The sequence below is a fragment of the Paramormyrops kingsleyae genome, chromosome 21, assembly GCF_048594095.1.
Source record: "Paramormyrops kingsleyae isolate MSU_618 chromosome 21, PKINGS_0.4, whole genome shotgun sequence".
Classification (NCBI taxonomy): domain Eukaryota; kingdom Metazoa; phylum Chordata; class Actinopteri; order Osteoglossiformes; family Mormyridae; genus Paramormyrops; species Paramormyrops kingsleyae.
In genome coordinates, this window is record NC_132817.1 from 6,168,912 (window position 1) to 6,186,133 (window position 17,222).

Here is a 17,222-nt window from a genome sequence, read left to right on the forward strand (position 1 = left end):
AAGAATGATCTTCGACCCCTGGTCCTTGTTATTACAAAATATAGGACAGGTCACACTTCCTGAAAATGTTTGTTTTATGGTAATTAAAAGTGTGGGAAGTGTGCTTTACGTATTTAGTTTTTTCTATTATTGTGGGATTATAAATACATAAATATATTCACTGCCACTAGAGGTCACACAAGGTGCGCCGTTTAAATATTTTCAAAACAAACATGGATTTAATTAAGGAATAAATCTGTTGTATAAATCAGCCTCATTATTTTTCTTATCCATCATTTTTTCTTTAATAACTTTTGTAATAGAATGCCAACCGTTAAACTTGGTTTTTCCCCAGCCCAAGTGAGGCAAGCATCCAAATATTACGTATTTTCCTAATGATTGTTGGGGGCTTTAGTGTTTGAAGAATCACTATTAGTCTTAATGACTAATTGCAGCTATCAAGAGTTATATACATAGACGTTTATTTCTACTTTATTTACGAATAAGTATTTTGGATATCATATGAGTAGTGAATGAAATTTAACATAACGTGTTTACAAATAACTGAAATGGCTACCTGACGTCACTCGGTACGTGTTATTCAAAGCACAAATAAAATGCAAAACCCAGTCGTGAACGTACTGCTTTACCAAGGTTGTGACTCATCCACGCTGGTGTGTTTGGCATAATTAGACATGCCGCTAATTATCTACTCGTTTGTAAAGAATCTGTCATCGCAGTTACCATCCAGGTTGAGGTTCTCCCTAGCCCAGGGGTAAAGCGTGAGAAATGTACACAGGACTTAAAAGGTTCCAGAACGGAACTCTCATAGGATTGATCAGGTATTTTCATTTCCTTTCAGGGAACAATTAAGTAACGGACAATTTTTGTCCTCGTTACCTGGCACGATGGTGCGGTAGCTGTCGGTGGGAACCGGCGGCTCAGGAGACAGGACTGGCTAGAAAATAAATGCGCGAAGACAACTGTAACAAACATTCAAATGAAAAAATGCTTCGTCGGCAAAGATGGGTTTGAATAGCCTATACATTCAACCCATAAGATGAGGTTAATATTACCGTTCTTATTAAGCATTATGTTTAACAAGTTAAAATAAGAGCTTAGAGTACAGTAAGTCATTTTAAAAGATCTCATAGTACATACCCATTACAATTTCAAATCATTTCAATGCCTCTGCATGCGGACACCAGTCCGCGCTGATATTGGAAGGTAAACGCTTGATGTTTCTTTTATTCATGTTAGATACTGCTTCACAGTGAAAGCCTGCATGTCCTTTAGTTGGATTCGGTCTGGGTATTCGATATCCGAGCCGGCATGGACTGACAGCGCGTCACTCACCCACAGTTGGCGGGGATCCCCACTCCAGCGTGTCTTAATGCCAAAAGGCTGACAAGATCCGCGTTAAAGGCAGTGTGCTTCGTGCTCGGATGTCTTTCATTGACAGAAAACACGCCGATATTTGCTTATAAGCAGTTAGAAATACAAACCGTAATGAGCAGTTGTGTTAAAGGAAGACAGCGGCAAGAGTCCACGTGCAATGCCCACTCAATGCATTTGCGGAGTTCAGGATATAGATGGGCATAATTGAGAATGCAAATACACATTTAGGCCTACGTGATATTTTAGGTAATGTAAAAACATTAATACCGCTTCAAGGAAAAAAAAATAGAAAAAACACGGAACCAGCGCGTGTTCAGGTTAGGTTTTACACGGCAACACTGATCCGTTATTACAGGAACACATCCAACAAACTTTACAAAAGGCACAAGGAAAATACTACTGCATTTTATCCTAAGGTTTCCGTATACATTTTAATTATAGTACGCTACTATTTAAGCAGTATAACCTGTTATGACATGGAATTTGTTAAACAAAATAAACATTGCTGCAGGTATGCGAAACGTGCGATATACGCGGCTCTGCAAGCATACGAGTTGCGCGAGACTCCGTCAGTCAGCGTGCCGGTGCCTCAGCTGGTGCGTGGACGGCAAAGGGCGGCGCTTTAGTGCTTATTAGTCACAGCTCGAGATGGCTGCACGGGGACACACACAAAGGCGCAGAGAAGCACGAGTCAAAGAGGGACTTCATTCACTTGCCTTTTATTCATATTTAAAACATGCTGAGGGCAGCGATGTTCATACATTCTACTGATCCCCAGTGAATCATATCCAGTAACACGTCACAACCCGGTCAAAGATCTATAGTAAAAGAAAATAAAATTCATTGTCATCTTCATCGAGAGCAGCATTTGGTTTAAAAAGGGGAAAAAAATCCAGCCCAAGGGCATGACTCCATGGTCATTCATTGACTTTGAATATCACATTAAAAGAAACATCTTCGAACAGATAAATAAACACAGTAACAATTAGGAAGAATCATCATCATCATCATAATAACAATAATAATAAATTCACACTTAGAAAAAAAAAGGCATTCAAAATATAAAACAAAGTGACTCAAGCATTAAAGTATAAGGTGATTGGGGGGGGGGGGTCCACACGGGACAAAGCTTCAGGCGGGACTTGGTCAGTGTGCGGGGGCCGCTGGATCCATCATAATTTGCATTACAATTTGCAGCAGGCTTTTCTCTCAAAGATCAGGTCAGCACAAGGTGCCTTTGGACCTCAAAAGAAAAAAAAGTCCTATTGCAACCTAATACATCAGGCAGACAATCCTGCTATCATTCATGCAAATTCAGCTACTTCACTCACACGAAAGCACCAAGCCCATGTCTAAATCCTTGACTGCCCTTGTCAGCTGAAAAACTGATAAAACTGTGTGTCTCTGCCTGTAAACAGTGGCTCCTGGGGGCTGACCCCATTAGTGCTTTGACATTCCTTAGGGATCCGCCTCTCACCCGGCCCGGCCAATCAGACGGGACTGTGAATCCTCCTCGGGGCCCGTCACCTCACTGGTACTGCAGGTAATTCTTCAGAGACTGAGGCAGAGGCAACGTTTCGATCTCCTGCAGCCGCTCCCGGCCCAGGGCCAACCGGGCCGCCCGGCGACACAGGTCCATGAGGGGGAGGGGCTCCGCTGTCAGTGACATATGTGGAGGGGAGGGGGAGGGGAGAAAAGAAATAAGTAAGGATAAGCAAATATCCTTTGCAGCCATGAATAACACTTTCCTGCAGTGTGTCAGTCACGGTTAATGTTTGGGAAAACTAGCAAATGGGTAAACAGACAGAGTAAACACTATATACTATGTAAGCAGTACTGGATACATATTTTTAAGAGGTGAAGCTGGGAGTGGCAGCAGGCTGCACTCAAACGGGCTCCAGGACATCACGGCCAGCAGGCAGTCACACCGCTCTGGATGTTCACGCATGGTGCTTGTCCGGTCTGCCGGCCCTGCTGGGAGCTTCCTATCAGAGCCAGACACTCTTGAGCCGGGATGGGGGAGGGGGAGGATTACGACCAGCTGATGCAGCTTAGCTACAGTGGTCCAATAACACAGATCTCACCCTTGCTTTAGCTAAACATAGACTCATCAGGACAAATCCTCAAATGGTAATCTGGAGTCATTGTCCTGAGATTCAACTCTATCCCTGCCAGCAGTTTAATCTCAAGCACACACAAGCTACTGGCACACCCCCCCCCCCCACCCCACATTTTATGGTATTTGATTGCAAATGTACCCTAGTACAACTGGAAAAGCTTCCTCTAGCCATCCGGTTTCCCGATTCCCTCCCAGGAGAAGCACAAAGAAGCCTCCTCGCTGCCATTCGCCGATAATGATCCCTAATCGTTTAAAGCACATCTAGGGCTGAAAACTGCCAGCAGGTCACCTCCCCCCAGAGAGAGGCTGCAGCAGACATCTCCATTAATATGTAGCAGCATTAAATGCTGACCAGCCTGGAAAACAGGCACCTCCTCATTCTGCATGCAGAGTGGTCATCAGTAGAACCTTCTGCTTTCCTAATATTTAGCACTCCCTGTCAAACATTTGTACCTAATTCTCCAGGGGTGACCTACTGCGAGATCAAAAATTTGAGAGGACTGAAAAATTCATCGTATGGCCAAGAAGTTTCACTGTTCCTAATGTCACACTGACCTGATATGAATGAGACTTTGATCTGTTTACATCCTGGAGAAACACACAAATCAATTCATCAGACAATGCTGCTTGTAGTTCCTTTTTCCCCAAAGGAAAAGTTTTTGTAGCAATGTTCCAGAAGGCAGATCGAACTTAACCAAAGATCCATCATAATGCATTCTGTCTACAGTCCTCTCCAAGCATAGTTTGAGAAATGGAGGTGGACACCCCAGACTGCAGTCAAATTCAGGCCTGACACACACACGCCGAGTAACGACATAAAATGACAAAGCCGGCACGGCGTCACAACAGCCAAGGGCTGCGATGACAGAAAGCGCCAAGAGTAAAGTCCTTTCCCTTCCCCTGACACTACTGACAGAGCACAGCGAAACCGAGCCCATGGCACTGGAATAGAGGGAGGGCCTGCGTGTGTCCGTGTGTGCGAGGAATGAGCATGTGGGCTCCCACACGAAGCTGACAGCAGAACTGTATCAACACAGACAGCAAGCCAGCAAAGAATATTTAATGGCATGACGATGAGCTGTATATGGCACAGGGAGCATTCGGGGGCCTGAAATGTGCACTTGAACAGTGGGGGAAATCAGGACACTCCTCCCCTTTAGTGCAGTGAAGCCCAACCCACTGTGTGCCATTGATTTTGGATCGGGTATCAGGAGAAAGTGATATATCCCTCAACAGGACTGATATCAAGGGAACTTGTGCCTCACAGTGCATAAATATTTACCCATAACTACCCACAACCACCCAAACAATCAAACCCCCCTGTGGTTAAGAGACACCAGATGATGGTTTGATCCATTCTGCTCATTCGTCTTGGTCTGCTGAAGCACGGAAATTCTCTCTGCCACCCGAGTGACCTGACGTCATGCACAAGTTGTCAATATTTGCTAAGAGGACATAACACAGTGGCTTAATCAGAAATGCATCACCACATTTTGATGAGGCTTTAATAACAGCACGGAAATTACTTAATTGCATCTGGAAATTAATGATTGTTCTGTGGCTGGTGAAAAGTTGCAGAGCTTTGAGCCTCTGCCTGGCATTCTGGGAATCACGACCACAGAGGGGGACGAGCGTCAAGAAGTCGATGCACAGATGGGTCACAACTCAACTTGCATGTTCCCTAATGATGGCAGCAAAAGTCAAAAGGCGATACATGATCAGAGAGTACTAGCAGTCGGCACCAGGGCAGTGTAAGGGTGGGGGCCGTAAATATTAGAGAGGGCCCTGATCATTTTTCCACCTTGGATACTCCTCATGTCAGTACATTGCAAAGCCCATAAACAGTAAAAATCTTGATTGACAGACTTGAGGTCCCTAGTCTCTAAACAAGGTACATATGGGCAAATGCACGTGTAAACGCAGAGACAGCCAAGCATCATGGAGTATGTACCTTACCTTAAACCCTTTCTGACTTTTCTGGGTTTACTTTGCCAACACAGGAAACCATTTTTACATAACCATTTATGCAGACTTGGGTAACATTTGTACAGACACTGACAGGCCAAACCACCCCCTGACGTAGGGATGGCATGTTCTTTTGCATTGAAGTCTAAGGCTCTGCAGAGGAAGAGTCATATCAGGCTGTGCGGGCTGGTGATTAAAGATCCCTGGGTCAGGCCAGACCCAAAACAAGCCCAGTGGTTTGTCACCGTGGCTCTACCAAGCTGCATCATGTGCAGAAATTGCATCTTTCATCCCCTAACACTGTACAAGTTTGTTCCCTTTTCACTTTGCCCCATCATGTGCTCCATACAGATGAGAGCAAATCGGGGGGGGGGGGGGGTGGGAGGCCAAACCGAAGGGGCAGCCACCTTGCAGCACGCAGGGAGCTGGCTGGGGCCCACAGGCATGTGACTATTTTGCTGAGGCTGGGCACGAACCAGAGAAAGTCTGATCACAGGTACACAGGATTAGCCCACTGAATCACACACAATGCATCACCTGCACTATACACTTTTGTTCGGGGGCTACTGTGAGGGAATAAATAATAAATGCAATACTGCTGTACAACACCCCCCCACCCCCAGAGTGCCTTAAAGCAGACAAGACTAAAATTCTACTATTTACAGCCGACCGCTAGAAGTAGCAGTTATAGAAATATCTTATACTGAGTACCAGATTTAATGCAGTGACGCTCATTGTAAACACACCTTTCCAGAACACAGAAAAACCTATGCAAGAAAAACATATCCACTGCGCTGAGAGCTGGCAAGTCACGAGACCCAACAAACGAGGTTCTACAGGTCTAACATGCTTCCTACTCAGAGCCTAAACAAAAGGAAAACAAGCCTGTACAAGACCCACAATAACAAGGCACACCACCAACTCAATCACCCACCTCCTGCCAGACAAGGTTCAAGTGCCCCAGCAGGCATGCAACACAACCATGGTCGAACGGCATTGACGTCAGCCTGAGTGTCTGCATGGCGCCTCCAGACGTCAACTGTGGACCTTAATCTGCCATACTTCTGGTGTATGTGCAGAACAGGGTAGCTGGCCAGCCATGTGACGACACGCAGGGCCAGATCCCAAAGCCCAGTGACAACACTGGTTGGCTTTAATCCCCGTTAGGCTCCAGCCCCCAGATTCCAGACATGATCTCCTTTACGTGCTCAGGAGGGGAAAATTATCCCACTGTACACAGCAAACCAGAAACACAAACCATTGGTCCATTTCCCATTCTCCTTAATTATGTACTATGTCAATTCCTATACAACAGGGGTACTACATTTGTCCACAAGGTCCAAATTTCATCAGCCACACAAAGCCAAAGTCTGAAGGGGGTTTACCATCAGTAGACTTTGCTGATGGGGGAAATAGCAGATCCAGTGGACGTATATATACAAGTGGTCGAACGTGAGGTCTGGACCACGACCGGAGTCTCACAATCATGGTTCACTAACCAGATGAAGGGCACACATATGCTTTAGATGCAGATGAATGCTGTAAAAGGGACGACTTACGGTCAAGGCCGTTGATGTAGCACATGGTGATCTCACAGTGGCCCCACACCGCACTGACAATGGGGTACAGCTTTTTGCCTTTGAGCCCTCGGAAGGCAATGCCCAAGTACTGGCCGTCCACCACGAAGCTGAGCGTGCCCTCGTCCATGTCCAGCACCACCACCAGTGAGTCTGGCGGCACAAAAGACTCGTCGGCCCCCAGGAAGGCGGGGTAGGTGGGGGTGGCCTGTGCAGGCTGGTTCTTGCTGTTGTGGTAGAGCTTGTTACGGCCCAGGTCCCAGCCCCAGGATTCGGAGTCACTGCCCACCAGGGCCATGTAGCCAACGGAGTGAAGTGGTGCCTGGGCAGTGGCCACGCCCACCACAGCGTGTGTTCCGCGCTGCCGCGTGGGCCAATGGATGCGCCAGGCGTGAAGGCCTCGAGTGTGGCCCACGCGGCCACGGATGCAGTCTGTGCTTTGAGCCACTGGGTGGCGGTGTAGTGTCAGCCCATCCTCCTCCTTAACGAAGATGTTGAGCGAGCGGTCGTTGCCGTTCCAAGAGTGCTGCAGCTGTACAGCAGGCGGCGCCGGGGGCAGGTCCAGCAGCAGGTCCAAACGGGCCGGCCGACAGAGATCTGGACCCCTCAGGTCCTGTCGAGTGGGCCTGTAGGATGGCTCGCTGCGTCCATCCACGGCCTTGAGGCTCCCTGAGATCTTCTGGCCCATTTCAGAGTGGCCGGGGGAGGGTAGTGGGATCCGTCTCCAGAACCTGCTGCTACCTCATCAAAGCGGATTTTTTGGTGTCCAGACCGTCCTGGCTGCAGATCGACTGCAGCCACTGCTGTGTCGTCCTCAGAAAAGAACAGGCCCAAGGAGCTGAAGACAGAACAGAGGTGTAAAAAACAAAAGCAATACGACAGTTACACATTCCACCCCTAAACTTTGAAACACTTCATGTACTTTTTATGGAAAGGCTACTAAGGACCCACACAAAATCAGTCACGAATGCCGGGAAACATTAATCCCCTTGAGTGATGTCCCTTTCCAAAAGATCCAGCTTGCTTTTCCAGGACATCAATAAAGTGCTCCTATGCATAGAGACCCGCTATTACGGTAAGAAAACGGACGACTGCAGCTGATCAGATAATGGCTAAAAATACCATTCTGAAAGGTTGGCTGGCGGTTCCTGATCGGGCGGCACTGTCCTGTTCTTGGAGCGACCACAGGAAGGAAAACCGTGTAGACAACCATCAGTTCAAGGTTAGGTTACTAAAATCAGCCCTTCTGTTCTCAGCAGGTACAATTAACCAGACAACTGAACTACCCAACACCGACCTGATCGGTGCAGACTCTCTTCTCGGTCTCCTCTCCCCTCAACCACACAAGTAACAAACAGTCGACATCTCGCTCCCAACGTGACGACTACGCTCTGTGTCAGGTCAGAGTAGGATTTTGGAGCTCTTTTGTCCTGTCTATATACTGCAGAAAGGGGGGGGGGGGAATCCTGACAGCTACCGCTAAAGGGAAAAGTAGGGCTAGAAGACATCCAATCTGCAGTGTAACATCCAGGATTACAAGCCATTGCCAAAAAAGGATCGCCACCCAAGGCTAATGTCACCATCATCCATCCGACACCACATTCCTCATTTCCAACTATACCGTGAGACTGAGCGAGTCCATTAAGACGACAGTAAACCAAAGCAAGTTTTCACCTTCGGGTGCCTGGATTCAGGAAACGAGGAGTGGATGCGCCTTATTTTAAGAAATTAGTTAAATGTTAAACTCATTATCTAAACATGCTTTGTGATCATACAAGTGGCAGTCTTCTCCATCCAGATCACTTGTCCTCGCCATTTTGTTCCTTTCTACTCACCTTTCTCCTCCCCTCAAAACAATGTCCCCTGCCCTCCCACCACATTTACACAAAAGGAGACATGAAAAACATACAGGCACCTGATCATGTGACAAATCCAAACTATTGTGTCAATGAGAGGAAGATTCTAGGCTCTTAGAGAATCCAAACATTTCTGAGAAGCAAGACACGCAGCATAAGCGACTGCCTGACATCAGCACATGCTCTTCCCTGAATGCTGAAAAACACTAAGATGCCACAAGTGCACATCAGGGCCTCCTCAGGCCCAAGAAAGGGAACCATAAACAGACGACAGACAAAAGAAACAATCTGAATGAGGGGTGGAGACCCACGACCACACAACCACCCCCCAGGGCCCTGAACCACCCCCATAGAGACAAAAGCAGGTATCCACAGCAACGGGAAGGAACCAACTGCACAACGTTTTTACCCTTCATGTTTTATAAAAGCTTAAATTTTGCCAAACAAAAGCTGACATTTCATGCAGTGTTTTGGTGCTCTTCTCATTAGAGAGCATCGGTGTTAATCCAGAGAAATACCCAGTCATGGGGGAGATGACAGCTTGCTGCAGTAGGCAGAGAGCCGTTAGTCAGAGGAGCCGATGTGGGCCGAGATCTCCAGCACATAGAGGGGGGAGGTGAAACTGAGGCCAAAGTGCAGAAAGTCAATCCCTCTGACACAAAGGGTGAAGACAGGAAATGGTCATGAGGGGGTTAAGCAGGGAGAGTGAGGTTGAAAACAGCTGCTCTTGATTGAGGAGCTGCTATTACATCCATCCATCTCTACCCCACTTGGCCTACTGATGGTCACCCAGGCAACAAGCAGAGTAGTCCAACCCAGCCCACCCTAGCCTTTCTTCACTAGATCCTCCAGGGGGTTCCCAGGTGCTCCAAACAAGTCCCAGGCCAGCCTCAGGGCCTCCTCCCAGTTCCATGTGCCTAGAAGCCCCCCAGCTGGCTCAGAAGGAAGTGAATCTGAATACAAATGCACCCCCCCCCCCCCCACAATATAAAATTCTGCAGCCACCCTAGAGTCATCAGCAAAGCCAGAGAACCAAGTTAATCACGGGCTGACATTACTGCCTGCCCCCTCACCCAGTTTCCTACATTTCAAGAAGCTCTTCTAATCCATTTGTTGTCTGCGGTTGAGACAAAGGGCCACCACGACACTGAACGCCTTTCAGGGGAGAGGGCAGGCCAGCTGGAGGTATGGGCCCCGGGAGAGCTGACCCGGGCAGACACAATGCTCTCCAGGACTCAGTGGAGAGATGACAGCACCTACCAGCTGCTCCGCTTCATTCATGACCAGCGGCCGGCACGTTACTCGGAAATTGTGGTGTATTAAATATCACCGGTGGGTTCCAAAAATACAATGACAATGCATTGGTGCAGCATCGCTTTGAGAGGGATGAGGCTGAACTCGCAGAACTGATACACTACTTCAGTAAACAAAGAAAAACGGGAAAACCACAAGATCTGCATCAGCACATCAAATATTCGCAGCATTTTACGCAAACTTAAGGTCTTGTCAATCTCTGCTTCCATAAGACCAAGACCCGCAAGTTAAACACCAAATATTTGATATTTAAATCAGAATAATTTTACCACTGACTATCAGACAAAGCAGTTTTGCTTGCCACAAGTAATTCCCCGCAGATGTTGTGCCGTCTGAAACTGAATGATTAAACAGTACTTTTGTTTGCTTTGCAGAACTTTCATCTGATCCTTTACGGTTCTCTGCAGCGTGATTTTTAGATCAAAGTAGTGTTATATGTACAAGATTCATGCCTAGGGGAAGAAGTCAATTGCACGCAGCTTTTGTTTTCCTACAGAACTGCCATTAGGAGAGAGTACCGCCATAAACAGAGCGGCGAACGAATGCAGGTCATCTTCTGCCAGTGGGCCCCACCCCTTACATATGCAACCTGGCTAATTGCTGTGCACCATGGAGGACCATAAAAACGGGATTCATAAAACTTGGCTGAGGCTTTCATAGCCAAACCTACATGACAAGCATCATATCCTGGCAAGCATCATATCTGGCATAATTCAGACAAAAATATATTTCTACTCAGTTTTATTCATTTGCAAATTATGCAGCTATACAACTGCAGCCTACTATTAACAGCCAATCGTAGCCAAGGGTGTATTCAGGCACTCATTGATGCCAAATCTTAGTTCACATCTATTTAAAAATCAGATGAAAGTATAACTAAGTTATTAGGAAAGGACACAGTTGAAGCTATGGTGCCTGACAAGCATCTGTTACGCATATATCGGTGGTTGGAGGTTGAGAGAGACAGGCAGGTAAGACACTCAGAGACACCGTCACAACACAAGGCCAAGCCGGATCACAAGCACGACTTGGGAGTCTTTTCCAAAACCCCAGCAGGAAACTTAAGGAGGCTGCGCTAAACATCCAGACGAAGGACTGGCTAACAGGAAGGATGGAAAGCGACGCAGATGGACTCAGGAGGCGAGGATTCACAAACGCATAAATCACTGCCAACACCTGGTCACAACTTCCTGGAAAACACACTGTTCACCCTCAGATCTGGCTGCAGCTTCAACACACGTGAACGGAGACTGGCAGCAAGAGTCAGACAAGGCAAAAGCACCTTCCATATGCCTTCAGAAGAAATGAGAAGTTAGAATCCAGCTCTTTAATCCTTAAAATCCAATAAAGCATTCTGCACACAGGGACTTCAACCTAGGCTGGTGACGTCAGTTAAACTACAGCTAAGACGACTAAGCAGAGGACATACCCAGGGCTTTACACTGGATGTCTGGGAGATCCTTTAATAAAGCGGGAATAATTTCTCTTAATGATCTTAGCTATAGATTTTGTTTCAAAATATCCCAGAGAATAGATAGGTAATACAAACTATCCTTCTTTCTTTCCAAGCAGTCTCAGCTGGTCAAGCCCACGGGCCCTAACCCCCACCAGGAGGTGACAGAGAGCTTACGTCACCAAGAGAGAACATCCTGTTGGCACAGTAACGGCTCAGTTTACACTCTCCGCAACTTTGCCGCACATACTCTCACTCTCTTTGTTTAGCCAGCAGGAACCTTTTGAGAGTCTGTTCTGTCCAAATCAGTTTGGAGTACCATCATTTGCATATGCCCAGCACGGCACCAGCACACAGAACTCAGCCAAATTAACAACAGGGAAACCCGGACCGATATGGTGACTAATCCTAAGAATGAAGACAAACTGTGAATTTGTTAAGCATCTTTCAGAAACACACTGCCCTCATCTGTCCAATCGCCTCTGTTCATTCTCATGAACACTACAGATTAGTGGCACCGATTTTTCTCCTTGAGTGATGCCATTCTCATTCTGAGCTTGGCCCGATATATTTTACCTAAGCAGGTGCTCCCCCAAAACCATCCCTGCCTGCATTCGAGTGTGAATGGAGGACCGGGGGAATCCTGCCAGCCACAGCAATGCCCACGGCTGACTCAGTCACATATCAGTAATGAGATGTGCACATGGCTAATGGCAACAGAGATGACTGCGTGAGGAGTAAGGCATTGTAACCAGTTCAATAGTAATAAAGAGTCCAGCCGCAAAGCTGGGGGAGGGTATCTGGCAACCGGCAGCACGCGGGAGGCCGGAAAACGCACCTAAAGAGCTTCCTCACACTTCATGCTTTGCACCCTTATGCACAACTGTGATTAAGAGAAATAACGTGCTTTGTATTTGAACCTAACCGATGGCATTAATACAAAGCCAAGATCATCCCCTATGCATTTGAACAGCTTGACTGCAAACCCCATCCTCAAAAACAATTCCTTGACAGGCCATACAATCATTAGAAAGAACTGTAGTCGAGGCCTTTTTGTCCACATGAACAACATCCCATATGGAGTGCAATTTCTTTTAAGTGGAGGGACTTAAAGTGTGTATTGGCTTGTTTCCAAGGGCAGGACCACCCCAAGCGATATACTCTTAATCAACCTGACAGAGATCTAGAGCTCAGTGCTCTTTCATATTACCTGCTTCCAACCAGCAAGACAAACTTGTACGGAGTAAGAAAAGGGCACAAATCCGAACGCAGCTAACAAGAACGAAAATATCCACAGATGCACAATCACATTTTCACCAGCACACACAGGCTCACTGGATCGCAACCCGGGAATGGTAGTGAACACCACTGCGGCAACGGTGCTAGAGCTGCCCTCCAGCACCATCATCTAAATGCAAATGGGAAACCTGGCAGTTTCCTAATGGGGAAGCTGTTTTGCGGGATCACTGGCCGCTGCTTGCTTATCTTGCCCTTTTAGCATACCGTCGCTTTTACATCTGTGGGCCGGAATTCTTACAGCAGAGACGCCTCAGCTAAAAGCTGACACCCATACTGGGACAGGAAGCCCACACACAGTACCAAACTCATCTCGCCTTATTCCTACTGGAGTCTTAAGCCTGCCTATGTTCAACCCCCACAGCATCTAAGTGGAGTTCACTGAAAATAGTCTGTCATCAACAGATAAATTACTCTCGCAGGTAACCAGCCACAGAGAAAGGGAAAGTTACACGGCCCATAGAGGGATCACACCCACAACAGTGGCATCATGAGCACGACGTATTAATCAAATGAGCTATCCTTGGTAGTTTGTGCATTTACAGTCTTGCCCAATTCAATGCTACAACAAACTCTCAGTTCACAACGGAAATACTTATCAGCACAAAGATGCACAAAAGGGCCAGGCTGTGACTTGTTTATGTCATTTAGTTTACTCCTTTCGACAGCAGTATACATGCAGAATTAGCATGCACAGACATGTACAACCTCACACCCATTAAAACCCTAATCATTAACACTCCCCGGCAGGATATAGTCATATTGCTTCCCTAGGTACTACACACACACACCTACACATACTGGTTCTTAATTAACAGACTAGGTTTTTTTATACACGCATGACTAATAGTTACGTCACAAACATAAAACTGAGTTTACCGATCCAACACAATTCTATGGATTTTATCTGAGAACCAGCCGTTTTAAAAAACGTCACGATAAATTAGGTTCCGGAGCAACTCACTGAGGAATGTTAACAGCCAAAACAAGCGCTTTGGCACATTTAACAACCAGCTATGGCAAATTAATTATCCACCAACTGGACTTTGTCTTGTTGTTTTTATCATTCATAGTGGTGGCACAAACGTTTAACTCTACGTGGCATGCAAAATACCCAGATGTCACTTTGTCCTCCATACCTGTTTAACAGTAAAAGCAGAACTAGGCAATGCCTGGTCTGAGAACAGCAACTGCTGGTAATACACTTGCCTTAAATTTGTATTGTACCAGTTGTTCCTGGAAAGGATCCAGGACCTGACTTGAAACAAAAGGAACACCTAAGCTTTGAGCTGTGGATTAAAGTGCTCCACAATGTGTAACAAGGGACAATCAATCCTTTGCGAGCCTATATAAATTTTTCACAAGTGCTCAATTTTACATTCCGCACACACACCAACAACCCAGGCAGCCGGTGTACAACAGAACCAAGGGGACTCTGGATCTGAAGATTGGCGAAAACTTTCTGCTGCATGCTGGCAAGTCACAACAGACTTTAAAGTCAAGGTATGCCTGCCTGCCCTCCTTACTTCCACCAGGAAACGTGCCTATTCTCCACACGTGCGTCAGAGCCGGCAGCCTACGTGGAGACTGGAACACAACAGTCATCCAAACAGAAAGCCAAGGAGAAGGGGCAAAATAATAGTTGCTCATTCCGCATCAGACAGTCGTACACAAAGCCAACCTGTGCCACATACTCACACATCTGCCACCCACTCTCCCTCAACCCCCACCTTCTCAGGCTGGTGTCCTGAAGTCCACGGGGCTCAGACGGCCCACATGTTCCTACGGTTCACTACCAGCACAGGCTGAACAGATGCGAGTTGTGGCTGGTTTTTTTTTGTTTTTTTTTTAAACCAACAGCCCGATGTTCTGCACACTGCAGTCACAGGCCTGACTCAGATCTCGCACCTGCTTCCAGTCTCAGGCTGTTCAGAGATGCAGCGGCTGCCAGATACAACCCCCCACAATGCTTGCTGCACACACACAGCTGCCCCAACCTGACAATTATGTCCAGTGCTGTACACGAATTGGTCTTTATTAGCATGATCTCTGTACAGGACACGGACTGAGTAGTTAGGATTATACTCGGGGGGGGGGGGTCAAACGGCAGATGGTTAGGGTCGGGGTGTGGGGGAGCTACGCATGAATCGAGCAGAAGAAAAAACCCTCCAGCAGTTGCAATTGTTCCACGACTGCTGGTATTACTGCCCTGTGACAGTAAGCTATAACGGCTATTGTGCCTATACCCTGACCTAAAAGACTTGACTAAAGCTGGTTTGCAAAACTTGACTTTGCCTGGGTGACAAAAGCCTGTGAAAAACCACGGAGGAAATTGGAGGGCGAATCATTTCTATATTACAGCAAACTGTGTTCATATGCGTATAGAAGCTATTTTTACGAAGCGGACGTAACGACGTCTAACTGATTTGATATACACAATTTTTAAAAAGCAAACAGGCACCACTAAGAGCACCTCATTAACAATTCATCTTCCAAAGCCATATTTTTCTTTCACCGGTTCAAAAGCAGTGCTGAAGGGGATGTTCAGATCTTCCGGGGAAGGAAAACAACTTCCAACCGAACAGTAACCAAACGTGTTTGGTCTGAGGCGTCAGTAAACACGGGAAAGGCGAGGTTATCCGTTTAACTTCCAGGGAAATGTCCCAGGCGCTTCATTCATTTGTCAAACACACCGGGCAGCACGGCGGTACTCGGGCGTTTGGGAACGCAGAGACCCGGACCTGCCGAGCGCTGCCATTGTTTGTTTGTTTGAGGCTTTTCTGCCGCTTTTACATTTAAGGCGCAAAGACAAAAAAGTTACCGGCCAGCTCCTGACTCATGGGTCGCGGGAGCTCAAGGCAAACCGGCACATTTCGGTGTCGCTTCTCCAGACCCTGCGGATCGAGTTACCGTTTCTCCGTCCGAATAGCAAGTTAGTCAGCTTCGTCCCGTTCCAGTAAGGGCACCGGAGGCGACGAGGAGCCCGGCCACCGCACAGAACCAACAGTCAAAATAAAACAGCAAAAACAAAAGAAATGTGTACTTACATTTATGTCCGATTTTAACAACGACAGAACAAGCGACTCGGTCAGCGGAGAGCTGCGCGGTGCCTCGTTGTCCCCGCTTCGGCTGACCCGTATCGCTCTAGCGGCCACACACACCCGGTCCGGTGCCAGATCGGCCGTTCGGAGTCGGCCCGAAAGTCGCGCGCGGCCGTCGGCTCTTTGTTAAAGTAGCACTGAGGACGTCGCCGTCCGTTCGTGCCCCTGCGCCGAGCGCTGATTGGCCGCGCCGGCGCGAGGACCGCACGGGGAGACACTGCGCCGCTGCGTGCTGCGGCGTCCTAAAGCCTGTCTAGTTCTCTGTCTCTGTATTATCGAGATTTACTTGCCTGATTCTTATCTTACATTGTGCAAATATTCTGACAGTGTGAGACCATACAATATTGCCAGTGCATTAAACTGAGGCTATTAATTCACCATATATACTTTTGTGACAACTTGATAAGATATCACATGGGATATTGGATACTATCGTTGACGAACATCATATAATGAAATACATGAACGCAATACAAAAATAACTAATTTATATAACGGATGTGATTGCTTTCTATTAAACTAGGGGTGAACATCATGGTGAATTCTGACGGACATTTTGACCAGCATGCATTTTTTTTTTACTACGGACATGGTATTTAAAAACATAGCTTACATATATTTTTTCCAATCGATGAATTTTACCACGGATCATCTGTGGAAGTTTCAGAGCATTACTGGAGGGTTTGAGACCCAGCCGATGCTTAGTGTTGATCCAAACCTGCCGTAGCGGTCGGCCGTCGTCCGGACGCTCGCCTTCTGCGTCACGGAGCTGAACCGCCATATGCCGCGGTGGTACGGTGTTAAGGTCGGGGTGCCAGTGTTGGGTCTTTCAATCGGGATACTGTCACTTTATTTTGAAACGTCTCCCTTAAATGGCAGGGGTGCTGTAGTTCATACTACTTATGATTGTCCCTGTCCGTGTCTTCTGAGTTAAGCAAAATGGTGTACCGTTTCTATTTAATCTTTCAACTAATCCCTGTTCAGTAAGTGACTGCCAAGGCAGTCTTAAATTGGAGAATGTGTTGCTAAATAACGAATAAAATTCTAAATGCTAATTATTCCCTAATCTGCCCTGGTCGGCTGGACGGCATCGTTGGTATCGTGAAAACCTCATGATTAGTGTGTTCTGCTTCTGTAATGAAATACTTTGGAAAACCAATTTAA

The 17,222-nt window shown here is 46.9% G+C and overlaps 1 protein-coding gene across 3 annotated transcripts; it reads right to left on the bottom strand.

Moving 5' to 3' along the window:
* Positions 1-2,080: 2,080 nt before the first annotated feature.
* On the bottom strand, positions 2,081-16,872 carry LOC111847422 (SPRY domain-containing SOCS box protein 4-like). Of its 3 annotated transcripts, XR_011984594.1 has the most exons (4): positions 16,005-16,232; positions 7,021-7,876; positions 2,855-3,033; positions 2,081-2,195 (listed from the first exon to the last, which is right to left on the bottom strand). XR_011984594.1 is itself a non-coding variant. In XM_023818577.2 (3 exons), the coding sequence occupies exons 2-3, from the start codon at positions 7,724-7,726 to the stop codon at positions 2,906-2,908; spliced, it is 834 nt and encodes a 277-aa protein (XP_023674345.1). In that variant the 5' UTR covers positions 7,727-7,876; positions 16,672-16,872; the 3' UTR covers positions 2,081-2,905. The 3 variants fall into 3 exon arrangements, 2 of the variants coding, with proteins under 2 accessions (XP_023674345.1, XP_023674344.1); XM_023818577.2 differs by lacking the exon at positions 16,005-16,232 and adding an exon at positions 16,672-16,872 and having other exon boundaries at positions 2,081-3,033; XM_023818576.2 differs by having other exon boundaries at positions 2,081-3,033.
* Positions 16,873-17,222: the final 350 nt, after the last annotated feature.

Coding starts and splice junctions, on each gene's coding strand:
- LOC111847422 (XM_023818577.2), bottom strand. CDS start 7,726: ATGGGCCAGAAGATCTCAGGGAGCCTCAAGGCCGTGGATGGACGCAGC. Junction 3,034..7,020: donor CTACATCAACGGCCTTGACC/GTAAGTCGTCCC, acceptor TGTCACTGACAG/CGGAGCCCCTCCCCCTCATG.